Here is a 20891-nt window from a genome sequence, read left to right on the forward strand (position 1 = left end):
ACCTACCCAAAAATGCAGACTGAGGGCCTGATTTATATACAGCGTGCCTTGATGCAATTGCAGTATCCCCCTTTACTTTTGATTTTTTTAGGCCAGAAAAATACTTCACACAATTGTGTGTGAATGCAAATTCTTGAGCTATACAAACACTGTTCATATAAATGTGTCAGAATGCAATTCATATCACAACAAAACCACAAGCTGCAGCAAGGGGTGCTGTAGAGCCAAGGCTGTCTCACCAGCGTGCTTTTTTTCGGTCATCTCACAGAGCGGACCAGCAGTTTGACGAGTCTGTCCTCAAACTGGTTCACTCATATAACTATGTGTGTATATATGAGATATCATTGCCAATGTTATATAACTAATAAAACAGCACAGTAAAGTTAGAATGCATGCTGAGTTTGAACATAGACATTTGTGTTTGCATTCACATTCTTACACTGAGTATGTTTCTGGCCTAAGACTGCAGCTTATCATGCAATCTGTGTGTAGCCCCGCCCACTAACTGCTTGTGAGGTTCAGGGTTTAAAGGAGGCAGTGAAATAATGGAGGTGTCAACAAGCTCGAAGCAAAACAAAAAACTACTGTTCAGGAATATATATATATATATATATATATATATATATATATATATATATATATAGCTATAATTATATATATATATATATATATATATATATGTATATATATATATATATATATATATATAGCTATAATTAGCTATAGATAGCTGTTAGTAAATTAATTTTTTTTCACCAAAACATTTTACAGGGGAGTTATTTTACTCTGGCTTAGAAAACAGAGTTTGTGAAACAGTAACACAGATTGCATGCTCATATTGCAGCCACATCTTAAATTTTTTTTCACCAAAACATTATTATTATACAAACATCTGGTCCTAAGAGTTTAAGCAGTGTTATTTTGCTGGTTGATTTTCTTTTAGTACATGCTTGAAGCTTATGCCTCCATCTAACTGAAGGAAGTCTCTCAACAGCACATCTTCTGAAACTCTATTGCTTGTTTTTAAATATTGATGCAAAACTGGCTCCCACAAGATGCTCAAACTTTAATAAATCCACTTTGATTTGTATTCAGTATTTGATTGATTGATTTGTATTTGTATTTGTGCAATTCTGTCATGTTTTTTATGGCCCTTTCTCAAATGCATATTCAGAAGAGAAGCACATTCTGCATTTATTTATACGCACATCCTATAAACTGCATGTTTGGACATTACATTGCAGTTTTGTACATTACACAGTCAGGATTCGTGCGGTGTGTTTTGGTGTGCCTCTTGCTCCTGCTGGGCTGTTGAAGCCATTTGGCCGTCAGAGTTTGCGTCTGGCTGTGGAGCAGAGATTCAGCCTCGTGACTGCGTGCGGCCGCTGGGCGCCACCCCTGACCCCCGGCAGTGTCAGATCCTATTAGGAGGTGCTGGAGAAAGAGGCTTTTTCTCTGCCTCCTACTGTGACTCCGTCAGGAACCCTCACTGCTTCCACAGCCTGCTGCCTTCACTGTTACTGGTAATTAAAGTTGTAGAGCTTTCTAAGAGGTCCTGTACAGTTCTTTAGGAAATGAGTGCAACCACATGACATTGCAAATTTAGCACAGTTTGACTAGACCATTTTGGTACAATTTTAAACAATTTTTAAAAAATGCATTGAATTCGTAAATGTGCTTATTTACATAGTAATGGAATCTAGATAATGAAGCCTTACACAGTATTCTTTACAAAGTGGGAGTCCAATAGTCTGAGGTCGGTAGTGAAAATGCTTCTATTTTGCATTATTTTGTAATTTAATACAGAATTTGTCATTACAAATTACATTATCAGCATATTACATTGTCAGTAAAGAGTAGAGTATTTGAAAGATTTGCTTACATTTCAGAATTTCTTTGATTTTTGGTATAATTTTTATGCTTTAGTGACAGCGTGCACTTGAGCTGGTTTGGTCGAATTTATGCAAAAGCCTCTGATGAGCATATCCGATCCACCTGCACACAAGCTAAGGCCTTAACATGGGGTCAACAATCACAAATTTACTTACATTACCTTACATCTAGAAATACTGCAGCAACTTAAATATTAAATTTTGCATTTGTCATATTTCGTTGTCAAAGTTCTAAGATTTTTTTATTTTGTGGTTAAAATTTAAAATTTTTATTTTGGCCAAAAAAATCAGTGCATATTTAATTGAATATTATTATAATGGATTCTAACATTCTAAAATCAATGCAGTTAAATTAGCATTTAGTGTGTGTCAGCGAGGAATCTGAACTGCTGATCTACTGGAATAAAAATCTTCTCTATTTAAGATAAGCAGACCGTCTTCACTGAGAGTTTATTGTTCAGATAAGATACTGTTGGTGATTTGTGTTAAGTGTGGGCAGGATAGTTTACGTGATTGATGGTGCTGGCTGGCTGCTTAATGTAAAGCAGGATTATGGAGGATTGTGTAGGTTGGGGATTAGCCTGCTTCAGGTTTGGCGCTGCAGGTGAGAGAAGGGCTGACTGTTATTGACTGTAAAGTTCTGCTGCCACATGAAATGAAGTAAAGAAGATCCAGTTCTAGACCTGCTAGGCCACTAGCGTATTGTGTGACGTGTATAATCGGTGATAAATTTTCACTGTGACATTCCTTATAGCATGTGGTCGATGAGCTTACAGGCCGTAGCTCTATTTTAGAAAGCTAGATTGCTAACACATCTTTCATACTTAATATTTTTACTAATTTTTTTACAAAAATGTAAATTAGCCCTGCTGAAAAAAGCACAGACCAGTATACATTCCACTCTGGTTTGAGCTCGTCTGTGCTGGTCTAGTGCTGAATTTGCTAGTCACCCAGCCTGGTCATGCTGGTTGACCAGCATACCAGCATTCAAAACAGAACATATGCCGGTTTTGCTGGCCTGTGCTGTTTTTTCCAGCAGGGAGATGTTTTTCCCCCCTTTCTGTTATCATCAGTGAGCTCCCACGCCACCACTCAGTGATTCCTCTAAAAGGTAAATAAGTGGAATTTGTTTATTTGGCTGTTCAGACATGGAATTGAAATTTGACAGGTCAAAAACTGTCATTATTTTTAAATACTGCGATTTTTTTGAGCAAGCATAGCTGAGCAAGTATGTACTTGCAGAAAAGCCTCCGGCCTGATTCTGGCTGGACAGCTGTGGCCTGTCTTTGATTCAGCATCAATAATGTGTGCTGCTTCACCAGTACCACCAGCAGAACTGCAGCAGTGGCAGGTTGAGAGTGTCAAAAGTGTCAAACCATCTAAAGCTGGACATCTAAAAGTTATACTAGCTAGCAACATAGGTGTTATGCTGGCCAGCTAGTCTATCTCTTAGATGTCTGACTTTAGATAGTTTGACACATTTGAGTTATTCTAACTTAATTGTTACGTCTTTTCCTTTGTATTTAAGGCTGGTATTTATTTCATCATGATTTCAAGAATTTCACAGCAATTAATTAATTTATCTACCTAGGCTTAGCGAGGCAGCTTGCACACTCTCAACCTGCCATTGCTGCAGTTCAGCTGGTGCTACTGGTGAAGCAGCACACATTATTGACCCTGAATCAAAGATAGGCCACAGCCGTCCAGCCAGATTCAGGCCGGAGGCTTTCCTACAAGTACATGCCATCTTCTAAGCCGCTTATCCTTCTGGGTCACGGGGGGGGGCGGAGCCTATCCCAGCAGTTATTGGGTGGAAGGTAGGATACACCCTGGACAGGTCAATAAACACATTCCCCCATATATATTTTAGAGGACTCACTGATTGGTGGTGTGGGAGCTCACTCATATGTGATGCTGATAGAAAGAGGGGAAAAATTAGAGGCAGGAAAAACCTCTAAGAGCTAAGAACTCCACTCACACTCAGGTTTCACTCTAATACGAGTCACTCTTGCTGCCGGCTGTTAGGACTGTGTTGCAAATAATTTCTTGTGCCGTTGAAGAGAGTTCAGGAGAGCAGTGTTTGCAGGAATGATGAAGAGCGCATTGTACGTGTGCAACAACCCAGTCTGAACAACAGGTCTCCATGCAACACTTTAGACAGAGTATTTGCCCTGTGGATCAGACACAGCAGTGCTGCTGAAGTTTTAAAACCTCAGTGTCACTGCTGGACTGAGAATGAAAAACATCCAGCCAACAACGTTCTGTGGGCTTTGCCTGTGACCACTGATGAAGGACTAGAGGAAAACCAGCACAAACTGTGCCGCAACAGATGAGCAATCGTCTTTTTACATCTACAAGGTGGACCAACGAGGTATATAATTGAGTGGACAGTGAGTGGACACAGTGTTCAAAAACTCCATCATCCACTTGTACCAGCACAACACACGCTAACACGCCACCGCCGTGGTAACCACCTAAATAATAGAAACAAATGGACTACAGTCTGTAATTTAGAACTACAGAGTGTTCCTAAATGGTAAGTGGAGCTGATATAATAGACTATGAGCATAGATACATGGAGGTGAATTCAATGAAGTGGCCAGTCAGTGGACATCCTTTCAGGTGATAGCAACATTCTCAGCTCAACATACATTTACATTTACGTATTTGGCAGACGATCTTTTCCAGGTCATCTTGGGTAACTAGCCTGGGCAGGGAACTGAACCCCTGTCTCCTGCATGGAGAGTTTCCCACTACACTGAACCATAATCACACATAATCGTTTGGAAAACATAACTGAATATGGGGGTGAAATGGCACATTATATTGTATAGCTGTAACAGGCATCACCTCCAATTCATTGTTTGCCAGCAGGGGGTGATCTGATGACTTTCCTTCTCCATCTAGGCCAGCATAAATGTTTACATTCACTGTTGTCACACAGAACTAAAATAGTTTTGCATTGTGGCTATGATTCTGTAGTTCTTGCTGCTGTCATCTTGTATCACGCCATTAATGCTCTCATTGCTTTATACTGTCTTTGATTCTCTCACTGCGTTTATTTCTGTGTTGATCTGGTCACGCTACAGGTTTAATTTTTATTACATGTGTAAGAACAGTGATGCTGAATGTGTTTGTTCTGCAGGCTCTGATGGAGGCTCATGACTGTGTGGCCGAGCGGGAGCTGGACCCAGAGCTCAGTTTGGCCCAGTATGGAGGAGAAACAGTTAAGCTGGTGCGTCTGGAGAAGGCCCGGGACATACCACTGGTACGTACCTGGAAACCTTAATACAGGCTACACAAGGCTAATTTTAGGCCATTTAACAGGTGATTCAACTCATTCCATCAAATGATGTTTAACTTTAAGCATCCTCATTGTTCCTCAGTTAGTCCTGATACTGTTATTTACAGAAATTAATAAAAGTACATAGCTACAATTAAGCCATATTTTTATTTTTATTTTTCCCATTTTTGTACATAACTATGGAAGCCCATTCATGCCAAGTAGAATGTCACATTGTTTACTTAGTATGTTAAAATAGTGACTTACTATGTCAAAATGATTTTTCCCTCAAGATATTAACTCACTGATGAAATAGTGACAAATTTTCTCAAAGTTTTGACTTACTGTGTGAAAGTAATGACTTATTTTTTCAAAATATTAACCTTCAATGTAAACATTTATTTTCTGCTCAAAATATTAGCTTTCCATGTCAAAAAGTGACTTGTCATCCCAAAATAATTGTTTAATTTCTTTAATTAAATACTTCAGGTAATTAAATCAATATTTCAACAAAGTAAATCATTATTTTGAGGTACTAAATCAAAATTTTGACATGCTTCTGCCAAACAAACAAACTCTTTCAAACAAACTCTTTCATTAATATTGAATCCAGTATTTTGAATTTTGTGTATGTGTGTGTGTGTGTCAGGGTGCGACAGTGAGGAATGAGCATGACTGTGTGATGGTGAGTCGGGTGGTGAAGGGCGGCGCAGCAGACAGAAGCGGCCTCCTCAGTGAAGGAGATGAAATCCTGGAGATAAATGGTATCCCTGTCCGAGGCAAAAACATCAACGAAGTCCACGACATCCTGGTGAGACAAACCTCCAAAGCACAAGTTGTGAACGGCTGTAGGCCAGTATTATCTCTGTTTGACAGGTATAAGAAATCATATTTGTGCGTAAGCTTTGAAATAAACCTTTGTTGTAATATTTAATCATTATTGCAGTTTGAAAAAAAATGCTAATTCCCTGGTCTATACAATCTATGGAATTTGCAAATCTGCAAAAACAACCTGTTTTAAAATAATTTGGCTTGTGATGTTGCAACCATGAATACTGTGAAGGGAAACCAGCATTCAGACTTTTGTCTGTGTTATTTAATATAATTTCAGTGCATATATCCACTTCAGATTTACACACACATAATGTCTTTTGTCTTTGTGTTTACAAATACAAACAAAAAAGTATGTATTTCAGAGCATGAACAAAGATATGGTTAAAAAACAAAATTGATAAGGGTAATAAGAAAAGTTTTCAGACATCACAAATGACTAACATTAGTACTTGTTATTGTTGGCAGTTACAGCTTCGAGTCGTCTACAGTCAAGAAGTGATTAGCTTTTTGCAGCATGGAGGTTCAGTTTTGGCCCAATCCTCTCAGCAAACTACAATATATGCAAAAAATATACAATTATATATATATATATATATATATATATATATATTATATATTATATATATAAATATAAATACATGTAGACAGAGAGAGAGAGAGTTATAGTTACAGTTATAATTGTTTAAATTTATATATAAGATACAGTGTCTGAGTACCTTTTTTCACAGTTTTTAAGCATATCTTGGTTTATTTTTATGAATACATTGTTTTTTGTTTATATTTATAAGTATACAGTCAGTGTGTATACATTTAAAGAAGATATTATGCACTGGACAAATTAAATAACAAAACTGAAGTATCTAAGTATTTGTTTGCTCTTACTGTACATTTACATACCAAAGCCCATTCAGCCTATTTTAGCCCACATCTAATAGCTCGTTCTGTATACTTCAGCCCAGACTGCTTTGTGAACGAGGTCTTGTATAGGAGTCAACTAATCAGAAAAGAGCTCATTTACATATATAAATCTTAATCGCACAGTAACAAAAACAGCCTGTTTCACTGTAAGGGATGAAGAGAGGTTGGAAAATGGTCATACAACTGATGTTAGAGAAGTTCAGGGGCAAAAAATATAAGGAAAATGTGGAATACAAACCCCAAGCCAAATTCTCTTTGTACATTTATTACATGACTTTTCCAATATTTATTTTTTAATTCCTGCCTGTCGGCCTTTCATTGTGATGCGCCAGGATTAAGGAGTGTTTGTGTAAAGTACCGTAATGTTAATGTCTGTTTTGCCTGTCTGTCTTCTCTCCAGTCAAACATGCATGGGACCCTCACCTTCCTCCTGATCCCCAGCTCACGGCACAAAGCCCCGGCACACAGGCAGACTGTGGTAAGAGCTCCACTACAGCTGGGTGCGTTCAGGGTATTGGATTGAGTTAAAAGGAATTATAAACATCTGTAGTCACACTTTATTTGATGGTCCCACATAGATGATTTACAATACTTAAATAATTAACAAACTTTCTGGTGATACTCAGTTTATTATCAACAACATTAAGGTTAGGATTAGGTTCAGGAGTAGTTGTAGTTTTGCCTTGAGTTTAGGGTTAGGTTTAGGGTTAGATTTAAATGGAATCTTTCACACACAGCTTCTATTACATGTAATAGATATTTCTTTGAATGTTACTGAAAGATTTTTTTATACTTAATTATCTACAAACCATCAACAGTGGACCAATCAAATAAATTGAAACAAAATATTCTATTACTTATTATATTGTATGTAGTAGTAATACAATATTCAATATGTAGATTATATAAATATATATCGTTCTAGTATATTTTTACATTTTAGTATTATATACAGTCGTATGCAGAACATCCCGGCAGATGTTTTCAGAAACACTTTATTTCGCCAAGTATGCTACACATACAAGGATTTAGTCTTGGTTATGGCACACATATGACATGTAGAACACTGAACAGACCAGACAAGCACATAGGCTGTTAACAATATTTCTCTAAAGGACAAATAAAATAAAATAAAATACAATGAAATGTAATGTTTTTTGCTTTTCCAAGTGAAAAGTAACACGTTTTGTTAATTTTCTAAGTAAAAATAAGTTAATACATCCAGAAAACTTTAATATGGTATTTTTGTACTGCAACTTTTATTGCACAGTTTCTGCATTTTATGTTTTTTCCCTAATATGCTAAATTAATTAAACAGCAAATAGACAGTAACTATGTATTAAAATATGTGTTCTCTGTAGTGAATGTGTTAAATTATTCACACTTAGAAAATCAACAAAACTTCATTTGACCAGGGCGCTCAAACTTTTGCATACAACTGTATGTGATTTAAAAAAAATATTAAATAGTGTTGAGTTATTACACAAAACATGCATACCACCTACAATATCTCCTCAGATGCATGTGAAGGCCTATTTCAGCTATGAGCCTGCAGATGACCCGTACCTGCCCTGTCGAGAGCTCGGTCTGTCCTTCCAGAAAGGAGACATCCTGCACGTCCTCAGCCAGGACGACCCCAACTGGTGGCAGGCCTACAAGGACGGAGATGACGACAATCAGCGGCTGGCTGGCCTCATACCTGGTGAGGAGCTAATCCAGCAAGATGACAAAAAACTTGCATTACAACAGTTAGTGTTTACAGAAGAAGGAAAAAATATACAAATATGTAAATAACACCATGCAGATGATCTAGTAGAGCAAGTAAATGTGTTGCATGCAACTTTGTTTTTGAACTACTTTGTACAACTGTCAAGTTGTGCTGAAATTATGTTTCAAGCAACTCACAACATGCAATTAAAGCCAGCTTAAAACTACAAAGCCTTTAAAGTTTTAGCATTTGGTTTATAACACCTGGCATTGCAACCCTAACGTTATAGTGATTAACGACAGTTAATATAAAAATAACTTGGCATCACATTTAGTGTTATAACACCTGGCATTATAGCACTTAGTATTTATAAACCTGGTATTATTGCATCTAGCTTTATAACACTTGACATTACTTAATATTACCACACTGAAAACAGCTGTCACTACAGTACTGGAAGTGTTTTGGGTTTTTTTTTAGAACAAATACATGTATAATATTTCCTGGACAAAAGTATACAATTTCAGAGCCAAAAATGTGTTTCTTTATACATTACTGCTCTTCTTTTTGTAGTTGTGAAGTTCGAAGTAACAGTAACCATAAAGTTTTGATTTTTCAAGTCTGCAGTGTTATCAATATATAAAAATGTTATATATAATACAAATACAAATTATAATTTGTATAAATTTATATAAATACATTTTAAAGCTTCATAGATACCTAATGGTACAGGAAGAGTTTTAAAATGATATTTACGTGCTGATGGCTGTGTCTGTGTAGTCTCTCACTGTGCTGCTTGCTTTGTTGTTGTAAGGGAAGAGTTTCCAGCAGCAGAGAGAAACTCTGAAGAAAGCCATCACAGACCGAAATCCAGATAATCCAGGTGAAAGGACTGCAAGCAGGAACACGCTGTCCACTCCTGTGGACCTCTAACATATACACAAATGATATGAACCCATTACACTAAAAATTCATTAGCAATCTAGAATATCTCGTAGTAAATAAGATGCGTATCGTCACTGTTGGAACAAAACCTTGTATCCCCATTTTTGCAGTTTTATTTATTTATTTTACAGAATTTGTAAAAAAAAAAGGTTAAGGCAGTTTTTCCATCTCCTGTAAAGTTACTGTTTTAGAGATATGAGGTTTTGTTCCAACGTTATGTTTGATAGGTGTAGATAAGTATTGCTCCACTTGATACAGTTTTATATCCGAATACTCAACAACAAGCCGTTGTCTTTATACCTTCAGGAAAACTTTGGTATGTCAAGAAGATCAAGAAGGCAAGAAAAAAGAGCCTTTATAACCCCAGCAGGAATGTAGGTGGGTACTGCACCCTCACCTGCACATCATTCAATTAGCTGTGGCTTTTATTATTATTATTAATAAAGACTAAATTGTAATGTAATGAAGGATGGAAATTATTATTATTTATGGATATTAAACAGTGTCCATTAGTGTGGAATTTTAATTAGCAGTTGGAATTATTACAAAACTTCTCACTGATTTTACTCTAGCAGTGCTGTGGATTAACCCCTTAAAAATCAATCCAGTTAAAAGTATTATATATCCACTATAAATTAATTAATTATTGCAAATTATTATGGAAATACTATGAAATATTCAGTATATACTGTAAATTATTCAGTAGTTACTTTAAATTACTTTAAATTCTATCTACTATAAAGTTTTCAGTAATTATCATAATGTATTACAGAACTACTATGAAGTATTCAGTAGCTATTGTGAATTGTTTTGCAACTACTATGAATTATTCAGTAACTACAATGAATTATTCAGTAGCTACTATAAATTGTTTAGTAATTGCTAGGAATTATTCATTAACTGTTATAAAACTAATGAATAAGTTGTTTAGTTTTTAGTGTAAGGAAATGTGGACCCACACACAGTTTAAAAACACTCTAAAGTAACTTTTGAGGTCAATGAAAAAACACATCTATTTCTGCTTACTCTCTCTTCTCCATTAAGAATGCAGCATCTCAGTGCTGTCAATGCATTTCTTTTGATATGTGAAGAACATCTAAAAAAAACAAAAATTGATTTTTTAATTGAGGAACTACATGAACATGAATATACTTCACACTTGAGTCACCTTTTATTGCTACTCTGATGAAACAGGTCAATACTGTTTTTTTTTCCATAATTAATTTTCTTCTGAAACTCGCTTGGAAACTATTGCAATGCATCAAAAAATAAAGGCAGCATGGAACTTCTTTTATACAGTGATGGGAAATACAGTAGCTCACAGAAAGCTCCAATTACACATGCTGATCCCTTTTACTGACCAACATGGACAAGCACGGTCACCAACTACTCTGGAAGCAGATTTGAATCAGTTAACAGGGACAGAGATTCAGGCAAAGGCTCCAACTGGATTGCTGTTGATATATTAGTGAGGAAGTATCAGGGTGGGTGCACCATGCTCAGTTTGCTGGCTTTCACTCAGGACTTTTCATCACTCTCTCTCGCCCTGTTGTCCTCCATGCTGCTCTCCGAGATTAGACCTCAGTGCTGTCTCTTAGTGCTCATACAGGGCATAGACAAAACACCTCCAGCCTCGCAGCAGGAGTCCTCAGGTTGTGTCTGAGTGGTTCAGGACAGTGCTGGGGTCAGCAGACAGGTGTATAAACACAGCCGGAGCAAAGGCTTCTGGGTGCTGACAGATCCCTCACAGAGACAGTAAACAAGATGTTTTTAAAAGCAAATGAATTTAGATGGAAATTGCTTGGGGACACAAATACAAGTTACTCATTTTTCAGCATCAGAAGCCTCAACAACTAAATGTACTTTTTATTTTTTCAATGTGTTTAGTCCATTCTTTACCTTTATTCCAGCTTCCATTCTTTTTAGTAGACTCACTTTCAGTTTCTCAAAGAAATCTGCAGACACACCTCCAAAGTTCAGTCTTAGAAGCTGGTTGATCATTTTCTGAAGTAATCAAACACATTCAGTGATGTTGAGGTCTGGACTCTGGGGTGGTCAGTCCATTGTTCAGCTTCTTTGTTTGATGTGTCTGTCTCCTTTTCTCAGTGAGGCTTCTTGACAGCTACACAAGCAGTGTAAATACTGTATAATGCTGTGTGTTTTGGTATATGTGCTGTATGTGTTTTAAAGACTAAACATTTTGTTACCCCAGAATGCTACACAGAAGATATTCTGACCTATGAGGAGATGGCACTGTACCATCAGCCAGGCAACTGTAAGCGACCCGTGGCCCTGGTTGGTCCAGCAAACAGCGGCCATGATGATCTGAGACAAAGACTGCTGTCTGTAGAGCCGGAGCGGTTTGCCGGTGCTGTGCCACGTAAGAGCTTTAAACATCCTCAGAGTGCAGTAATAGAGAAATTAGAAACAGATCTCAGAGATAAAGTGAGGTTCAAAAGCAGGAAAGTAGGACAGTGACTTCAAGGTTAAGGTTAAGCGCAATGTTGTATATGCTGTGTGCATATACAGTACCCTTCAAAATATTTGGGACAAAGGCATATTTTTATTTTTATTTACAGTTTTAAATCTGCACTCAAACTATTCATACCTGGTTAAAGTGCATATTCTCAGATTTTAAAAAGGGGTATTTTTATACATTTTAGTTTTACCATGTAGAAATTACAGCATGTTTTACACCCCCCCCCTCCAACACACACACACACACACCTTTTCAAGGCATCATAATGTTTGAGACACAGCAGTTGTATGCACAGTAAATTAGTCATGTTCAGTACTTTGTTGCATATTATTTGCATACTGACTGCTTAAAGTCTGTGACTCATAACCATCACCAGGTGTTGACTATCTTCTCTGGTGAGACTCTGCCAGGCTTGCACTGCACCCTGTCTTCAGCTCCTGCTTGTTTCGGGGGGCTAGTCCACTTACGTTTTTTCTTCCGCGTAAGAAATGCATGCTCAGTGGGACTCAGATCAGGTGACTGACTTAGCCAGTCAATAATTTTCCAGTTTTTAGCTTTTAAAAACCTCATTGTTGCCTTGGCAATATGTTTGCGATCACTGCCTTGCTGTAGAGTGAAGAACTGTTCAATGAGTTCAGAGGCGTTTTCCTTCCTCTCTTTTGGCTGATGTCTCTTTCTGTTTTATTCTTGTTTATTCGCCTTATGACTCTGGTCCTCATGTTGACAAACAGCAAAAGCAGACTCCAAAGATGACGAAAAGCCTAGAGTCAAGACTATATGCTGAAAGCTTTCTCATACCTGCACTAATAAAGCGATTAAACACAGCTGTGTAAAGGCCTATGTCCCAAACAATACGATGCCCTGAAATAGGGGGAGGCTATGTATAAAAAATACTGTAATTTCTACATAATAAAACTAAAATGGATAGAAAAAAATCTTTTATTAAAATCAGAGAATGTGACTTTAACCACTTCAAGCGGAGTTGAGGCATAACTGAAGTTTGAGAGGAGGATGATGCCTGAAACGCCTCTTCCTTCCAACCTAACACCCTATAAATTCCCATTTCTACCTTCCGTTTCCTAAAACAAACTTTTTGTAATCCCCATCACTACCCCATCTCCTCCCTGTTCCTCAGTCGTATGTCAGTCCTTCCACAGATCAATGGGGGGCCCAGCCTTCTAGCTGCAAACAGAAGCTGCCTGGAACTCCAGCCCAAATTCTGAGCTCTCTCTCCTTAATTAATCAGCCTCCCCTAATATTACCACCATACGTTAAAAGCACAGTCCAAACTCACAAACAATGATTATACCAGACTTCTGACCTCGCAGTGTGATTGGCTGAGAGGCATTCTGTGAAGGCCGGTACCTCCCAATAATGACGCTCTTACAACCACAGCACACCGGTGCCAATATCTGATGGTGTAGCACTTTCTCTTCCATATAACTGTGTGATTAACTGTAAGTTATTTGGTGTGTCTTGTTTTCCATCCGTGTTACAGACACCACTCGGAGCCCCCGGGCCACTGAGCTGAACGGGAGAGAGTACCACTTTGTGTCGCGGTCAAGTTTTGAGGCCGATGTGACAGCAGGGAAATTCGTTGAGTTTGGAGAGTATGAGCGCAACCTTTATGGCACCAGCGTAGACTCAGTGCGGGAGGTGGTGAACACTGGCCGCATCTGCGTGCTCTGTCTCCACACACGAGTGAGTACCCGCACCCTCTCACCACGACATCCTGGAAACATGTAACAGTGTGAAGTGAAAAAAAATCTAATTTAATCCAATTTACTTTACACTATTCTCCATCTACCCCAAATGTAATCAATTAGCTGAGACATGTTCGGAGGATAAAAGTACATTGCATAAAGTGCTGTGAAAAAGTATTTGGCCCTCACCCACTTTCTTCTTTTTATGCTAATTTGTCACATTTAAATGTTTCAGATCGTCCAACTAGTTTCATATATAAAATAAAGACAACAGAAGTAAACACAATATGCAGCCTTTAAATGATCATTCCATTTACTGAAGATAAGAATTATTCAAAACCTATATCACCCACCCTAAACCTAATAACTGGTTGTGCAGCAACAACTGCAACGGCAGTAACAACTGCAATCAAACATTTGTGATAACTTGCAGTGAGCCATTTACATCATTGCGGAAGAATTTTGGCCCACTCTTGTTTACAGAATTGTTTTAGTTCGGCTACATTGGAGGGTTTTCAAGCGTGAACTGCCCACTTAGGGTCTTTCCACAGCATCTCAATGAGATTCAAGTGAGGACTTTGTCTCGGCCACTTCAAAAGATTAACTTTGTTTCTTTTGAACCATTCAGAGGTGGACTTGCTTGTGTGCTTCAGATCATTGTCCTGCTGCATAACCCAGCTGCATTTGAGCTTTAGGTCACAAACTGACGAGCAGACATTCTCCTTCATGACAATCATCCTTATTGTGGAATCATTACATTGACCTTGACTGAAGCAGGTGAGGTCTACTGTTCTTTAGATGTTTGTCTGGGTTCTTTTGTGACCTCCTGGATGAGTTATCGACGCGCTCTTGGTGAGATTTTAAAAGGCCGGCCACTCCTGGGAAGGTTTACCACTGTTCCAGGTTTTATTCATTTATGCTAAATGGCTCTCACTGTTCTCTGGAGTCCCAGAGCCTTAGCATTGGCTTTGTAACCATTTCCAGACTGGTAGATTTCGCTGACTTTGTTTCACATCTGTATTTGTATCTCTTTAGAATGTGGCGTCATGCATTGCTTTTTTAAACCTCCTAGTCTACTTCACATTGCCTGACAGGTTCTATTTAAGTGATGTTTAGATTCAGAGGGTCTGGCAGTAATCATGCTTGGGTGTGGCTGGTGAAATTGAACCCAGTAGTAAAATGAATTTGGTTGATTTAGTAGCTAAGGGGGCAGTTTCTTTTTCACATACAGCCAGGTTAGGCTGAACAGAATTTTTCCTTCAGTCAATGAAATTATCATTTAAAAGCAGTATTTTGTGTTTACATGGTTTATCTTTGACTAATATTAAAAGTAGTTTGATGATTTGAAACATTAAAGTGTGGCAGATATTCAGAAATAGAAGAAATGTAGAAGGGGGGGATACTTTTTCACAGTACTGTAGTTAAAAATGGTAGTAGCAGCAACTTTAAAGCCTGAATGTTGTCTGTAGTTTTGTCCATATGTATAGATAACAGTGTGACAGAAACCACATAATCAAGTTTATTAGAATTTACAGAACAACTCCACATGGCTTGTGGCTAAATGTATGATGCTTTAAAGGCATACAGTTTGTGATGTACGCCTGAATGAGCTTTTATTATGTTAACTACATTAGCCTTGTAGCTCCAGGCAAAACTGAAGAAGCAAATTTCAGACACAAAACATCTCTTAGCTGTTCAGCTGAATTTACAGTAAGGGAAAATGGTATACAATTTATTATTGAGCCTGTCCACTTTAACATCAACACCTACCTTGTCATTGTCACTGCTAGGTTGAGTGGAGTTCCACCCAAATATTTCCAGCCAAGTGCAGCTCTTTGGTCAGAAACTGATCACTGATTGAGAACTAGAGGGTGACTAACATAAACTTTGCATCAAAAGATGAGTTACAGTCTCTAACTGTACACCAACAAGGTGGAGCTACAAGAGAGGAGTTTCTGTTAAAGTGACCAGAGAGTGTATATTAAAGCAGCAAAAATACACAGCACACCACATGGCTTTGGCTTCCTGTCCTGCACATTGTTAAGTTATACTGCTTGTGAAACAGTTTATTCTATTATTCCACTCTCTCTTTCTTCAAATCTGTGCGTGACTTTCTCCCCTTGCTGTTTTTCCAGTCTCTGCGTGTGCTTCGCTCCACTAATCTCAAACCATATGTCATCTTCATCGCTCCTCCTCCACAAGAGCAACTGCGCACACTGCTGTTCAAAGAAGGAAAAAACCTCAAGGTATTTCCTGCTACATCATGGACGAATCAGCAATTGGACAAACGTTGTACACATTAAAAATACATAATGTAATGTACATTTAATAAAGGTGCACTGATCAGTTCATTTCTATGGCTGATTCCGATTCAGATTTGTTTACAGCCAAATTGTCTGGTGACACTGTGTGAAACATGTGAACACACTCTGTCGCTTTTCCAGTTCCTTGTATTAGCTCTGTTGCAGTATAAGTAACATTACATGGCTCTTTACTGGCCCAAACTGTCATTTTAAGTTCTTAATGAAAAATGTTTGAATAGTATATACCAAGTAAAGTGCTACACTGAATCTAAGAGGCGACTGGTTGTTCAGCACAACGAGTCATGGATGATTATGCTGTGATATTTTGGTGCAGGTGTGGCAGAAGCATTCTCATACCGTACAAGTGCATTTACCTGCCTCATGTCATTTAAACCATAAAACTGCAACATGGTTTATCAGCCAGAATCCTAAAAATCAAAACATGTTGCTTGTTTGGAGCAAAAATCTTATAATTTTAGTCTTGGCCGATGGCTTAAAAGCATTGGTGATTTGTATACCCTTTGTGCATTTAGATTTTAGATATTAGCTCTTATGGAGTTACTGATAAAAAATTGTCATAAGGGGAATGTTGTTTTTTCTTTTAACTACTCCAGCGTAGGCTGGCTGAGAACTTGCTGTAGAGGCCCTAATGTTAGCTTCAGTGGCAACAAAATGTTTGGGAATGTGGATATCCTTCCACACATTAACTGAAATCTTACACATCTCGTCTTGTGTCTTCAGTTTGAGAAATGAGTAACAGTTCACTCTTTACACCAAACTCTTGGGAAACTGGGCAAATTTTCAGATTTACAGATATGCTGCAGCGTAGTGTAAAGTTCTGAGGCAGAGCAGTGCTGCAGCTCTAGTTAGTTAAGAATACCAAAGGCAGAAGCTGATTGTAAAACAAAGACTTTTCCCTAGATTTGTATTTAAGCATCTATTTTTCTCTAACTGACAGCATAAACATCATAAGTTTATTTTCAGAGTCCCACCAGTATTTTGGTTTTGGCAGCATAACTTCTTTTCCTTAAAATAGTAATGGTAATACTTTTACTTTTACTTACTTTTTACATAATTTCTTAATGAATGAATAAAATACATCAGCTCACTTTTGTCTTTCAGTTTACTTTCAGCACTAACTTTGTTGAGCAAATTCAACACATATTGAATATATACAAAGAAGACCACTATAAATCGCTTTTATTTATATAGTCTAACTTGGCCACCCCATTGTAAAAGTAATGGCTATGCCTGCTCACAGTCTGAATTAATGTACTGACTGCAAACAGTTTTGGTATTTTGGGGGATCCATGTGGCAGAGAAAAAACAGCTAAATAAACAGGAAAATATGAGGCGACAGGTGAGCCACATTTAGTCTGCCCATCTAAGAAATCTGTCCCCTGATTTATCTTCCAACAACATACAGCACATCCCTGAAACACAGCTGATACAAAGTGATGCATGTAAACCCTCCTATATTAATGTGGTCTTTTATACTTGACGCAAGCAGTGCAACAGCACACAGTGTAGTTTTATTTTTTCAGTGGACCTTTTCTCTTTTTTTTATTTTCCACTTGGTGCTGTTTGTCTTGGGCTAACTTTCTCTTTGTGGCTGTGCGACTGTGTTTTAGCCTGAGGAGCTGAAGGAGGTGACAGAAAAGGCCCGGGAGATGGAGCAGAACTACGGCCACCTGTTTGATGCGGTCGTGGTGAACAGCGATGAGGACACAGCCTTCTTCGAACTCCTGCGGCTCATCGATAAACTGGACAAGCAGCCTCAGTGGGTTGCGTCCTCCTGGCTCTGCTGAGTCCACACCAGCACCGCAGCAATACTCCAAACCCAGAGTCATCATTTACCTCACTGTGGAGAAGCCCTTTGAGACTGCTTACCTGAACATGAGCCTTCTCAGTGTGAACCAGGACGACATGAACTGCAGCCAGACAGTCTTCTTTCAGCATTCTTTTTGGTTTATAGTGTCACCATTTAGAATCTGGCAGTGTGTTGGGACGCTGGACATCTTCCTGATTTCAGGTGATATTTGAAAGGAATTTTTAAGATGATTTTCCCCTCTTACCCCAAAAACAGCCAGTCAGACAACACCTTTTGTTTGGTGTCTAAAGTTTGCTTCTTTAGTTTTGCACTGAAGCTAAAAACAGCTTCTCATTTTTATAAATAAATTGGCCCCAAAAGTATTTGGACACTTTAACCATTAGTGAACTTTCTGTTGGTTGCATCATAAAACGACTAAAAAAATGAAAACACTTTTAGCTCAACGTGAAAGTGATGGTGTGGAGAAAAGCCAGACTGTTCTGTAAAGCACAGAGATGAAAACAAAATCTGGGGCTGTTTTTCTTACAGTGGTGTTGCTGAGCTTGTGTTTATTGACGGAATCATGAACTCAAAAGTGCACAAAGACATTTTGGAAAACCTGCAGAAGTCAGAAAAGAAGCTGATGACAATCTGAAATTAACCAGAATACTTTGCAGTAAAGAAAAACAGCTACAACTCCACCTGTAGGATTTTTTTTCCGTTTGTTAAGTTTGTCGATGGAGGCTGTGGAAACAGAAATTATTAGTGATATTTTTTGAATGTTGAAACAAGTTTTTCTTTAAGGTGTTTCGTGAGAAAGGTCCTATGAAAAATCTACGTCAGACGTATTCTTAAAGCGCAGAACCGTTCTTACCTTTGTGTGTGTGTAGATTCTGTTCTTACCTAAGAACAAATTCCAAATAAGAAAACACTTATGAATGTCACATCTTCATGAAAGCTGCATATGTGGGTTTTTGAAAATTTCTTCTGAAGAATGGTTGGTGAATGAGGCCCAGTGTTTAACAATATAAAATGTGGCCATTTTCATGCTTTTTCAGATGTATTTGATGAATACATTTCTTTTCCATATGGGAAATTGTGTCAAGTCACACGTTTCCTTCACATGCCTCTTACAACAAACACCAACACCATAGTGGAGAGGCAGAGATGCCGTGAGGACGAAATGAGAACTAAATTAAATAAAATTAAATTAGCACAGTGCCGTAAGTTTCTAATACGTTTAGCCTGCAGTGTCAGTGCAAAACTGAAGAAGCAAACTTCAGGCTGCGTTTGGTGTAAAGAGGGTCATTTTCATTGAAATTTTCAGTAGTAGTAGTATTGAACGCTGCTCTGGTCAAGCAGGAGATGGACCTTCTCTGGTACAGTAGGTTTTCTTGTTCATGTCTACATTGGTATCTTTTTGTCATTTCATTTTGGGTGATCGGTCTTCTGAAACAGGGTGGACTTATGCTGAGGAGCACGAGAGGTTCAGTCAGACGACATATTTTCAAATGTGATATGAAATGTGTCAGGTTTTTTTTTGTGCATTCACAAAATCTGAAATTTGTATGTGTTTATGACTTTGGGATTCAGTAGCATCTACGTTCAGATTTTCTTATTAGAACAACACAAAAAGAAGTACTATTGCTAGATAGATTTATTTGTGGACACTTTTCTAGCTGGTAACTTCTCAGGAATGTTTATTATTTGTGCAATTGTGATAACCTGTTTATTTATAGCAAATCCTGACTGAAACTTGAAATAGGATGTTTTTACAATTGTGGGACAGAAAGATACTTTTCTGACACAGATTTATTCGTGTTGCTCCTGCATAGCTGCAGTATAGCGCTGTCTTCAAATGTGGTTTTGTAATTAATACCAATATAAAGACAAAATTCATGAGATATATTAATACATTATTAACTGAGTGCATGTGCTTGTTGTCTTTATTTTAAATGAAATGGGCTGCTGGTTATAGAACCTCTGACTTATATGTTTTTCTTTATATATGTTTTTCATTTTGTTCCAAAACCATTTTGATCTTAGATTACATTTTATCTGTATGGAAGCCCATTTGGCTACTTAAAAATGAATTCAGATTAAGCATTTTAGTGAGCTGCAATAACAAGAAAGTTTCTCATAATTAGGACTTATTATATCATAACAATTAGAAAGTTTCACATAATTCTCATATAGTATCATGTAATACCTCTTAATTATTACTTTTGTAAAATCCTAACTCATGAGTTATGAGAGTCTTGAGATACTGTGTCAATTATAAGAAGTTTTCTCTTTACTGGGATGTCACAATTATGAGATACTAATCATGATTATGATAGAAATCATGGTGTCTCATAATTGAGATAAAATACCAAGTAATAATCGAGATAGTATTACTGAACTATGATAAACTTTCACATCATGGTTCATTACGTGGTGGAAATGGCCTTTTGTACTTCTCAATCAGACACAATGTAGCAAATTCTTTACATTTACAGCCGAGGATAAAGTCATCATGCACTATTACGTCAAGAATAAGAGCACCACAGTGTAAATTTGAATTATAAGATAATGTGTCAATGCTATTTTTAGAATGGCCACTTTATAAAGAGTTTGCTAACATTAGCAAGCTAAGTAGCACTGACTTTATTAGCATGTATGCTCTGTCCTTCCTATTTACTGCCCTAAAAGAAATTAAAATTTTAATTATTTAAAATAGGATGATCTTAAGCAAGTGTTCCTAATGTCAGAGAACTTGTAGAGGGAAGAATCACCGCTCTGTAATGTCTTCCGGGTTTTGCAAAAGCTAGAGGGCGCTCCCGAGCGAGTCCATAGTGAATGGGTTAAGATGGAGCATTTGAGCAAAATCATAGTTTATAAATGCTTAAACATTTTTAAGATAAAAGAATACATTAATATCCTGAACACAGAACAGCATAAAACATTTGAACATTGCTGTTATATTTTAAGAGCTTTTAAACTCGAGCTATAGGAAGTCCATGACGTCAGTGAGCGC

The 20891-nt window shown here is 37.6% G+C and overlaps 1 protein-coding gene across 1 annotated transcript in view; it reads left to right on the top strand.

Annotated features, from left to right (window-relative positions):
- Window positions 1–18812, top strand: part of mpp5b (membrane protein, palmitoylated 5b (MAGUK p55 subfamily member 5)) — a 44639-nt gene extending 25827 nt beyond the window's left edge. Inside the window, exons 5-14 of the mRNA XM_036582199.1 lie at window positions 5038–5160; window positions 5825–5986; window positions 7328–7405; window positions 8446–8629; window positions 9450–9518; window positions 9887–9958; window positions 11793–11960; window positions 13558–13760; window positions 15898–16008; window positions 17697–18812. Of these exons, the coding sequence (XP_036438092.1) occupies window positions 5038–5160; window positions 5825–5986; window positions 7328–7405; window positions 8446–8629; window positions 9450–9518; window positions 9887–9958; window positions 11793–11960; window positions 13558–13760; window positions 15898–16008; window positions 17697–17873 (1347 nt within the window). The 3' untranslated portion in view covers window positions 17874–18812. The remainder of the gene's footprint in view (window positions 1–5037; window positions 5161–5824; window positions 5987–7327; window positions 7406–8445; window positions 8630–9449; window positions 9519–9886; window positions 9959–11792; window positions 11961–13557; window positions 13761–15897; window positions 16009–17696) is intronic.
- Window positions 18813–20891: the final 2079 nt, after the last annotated feature.

Source organism: Colossoma macropomum, unplaced genomic scaffold, assembly GCF_904425465.1.
Source record: "Colossoma macropomum unplaced genomic scaffold, Colossoma_macropomum, whole genome shotgun sequence".
Classification (NCBI taxonomy): Eukaryota; Metazoa; Chordata; class Actinopteri; order Characiformes; family Serrasalmidae; genus Colossoma; species Colossoma macropomum.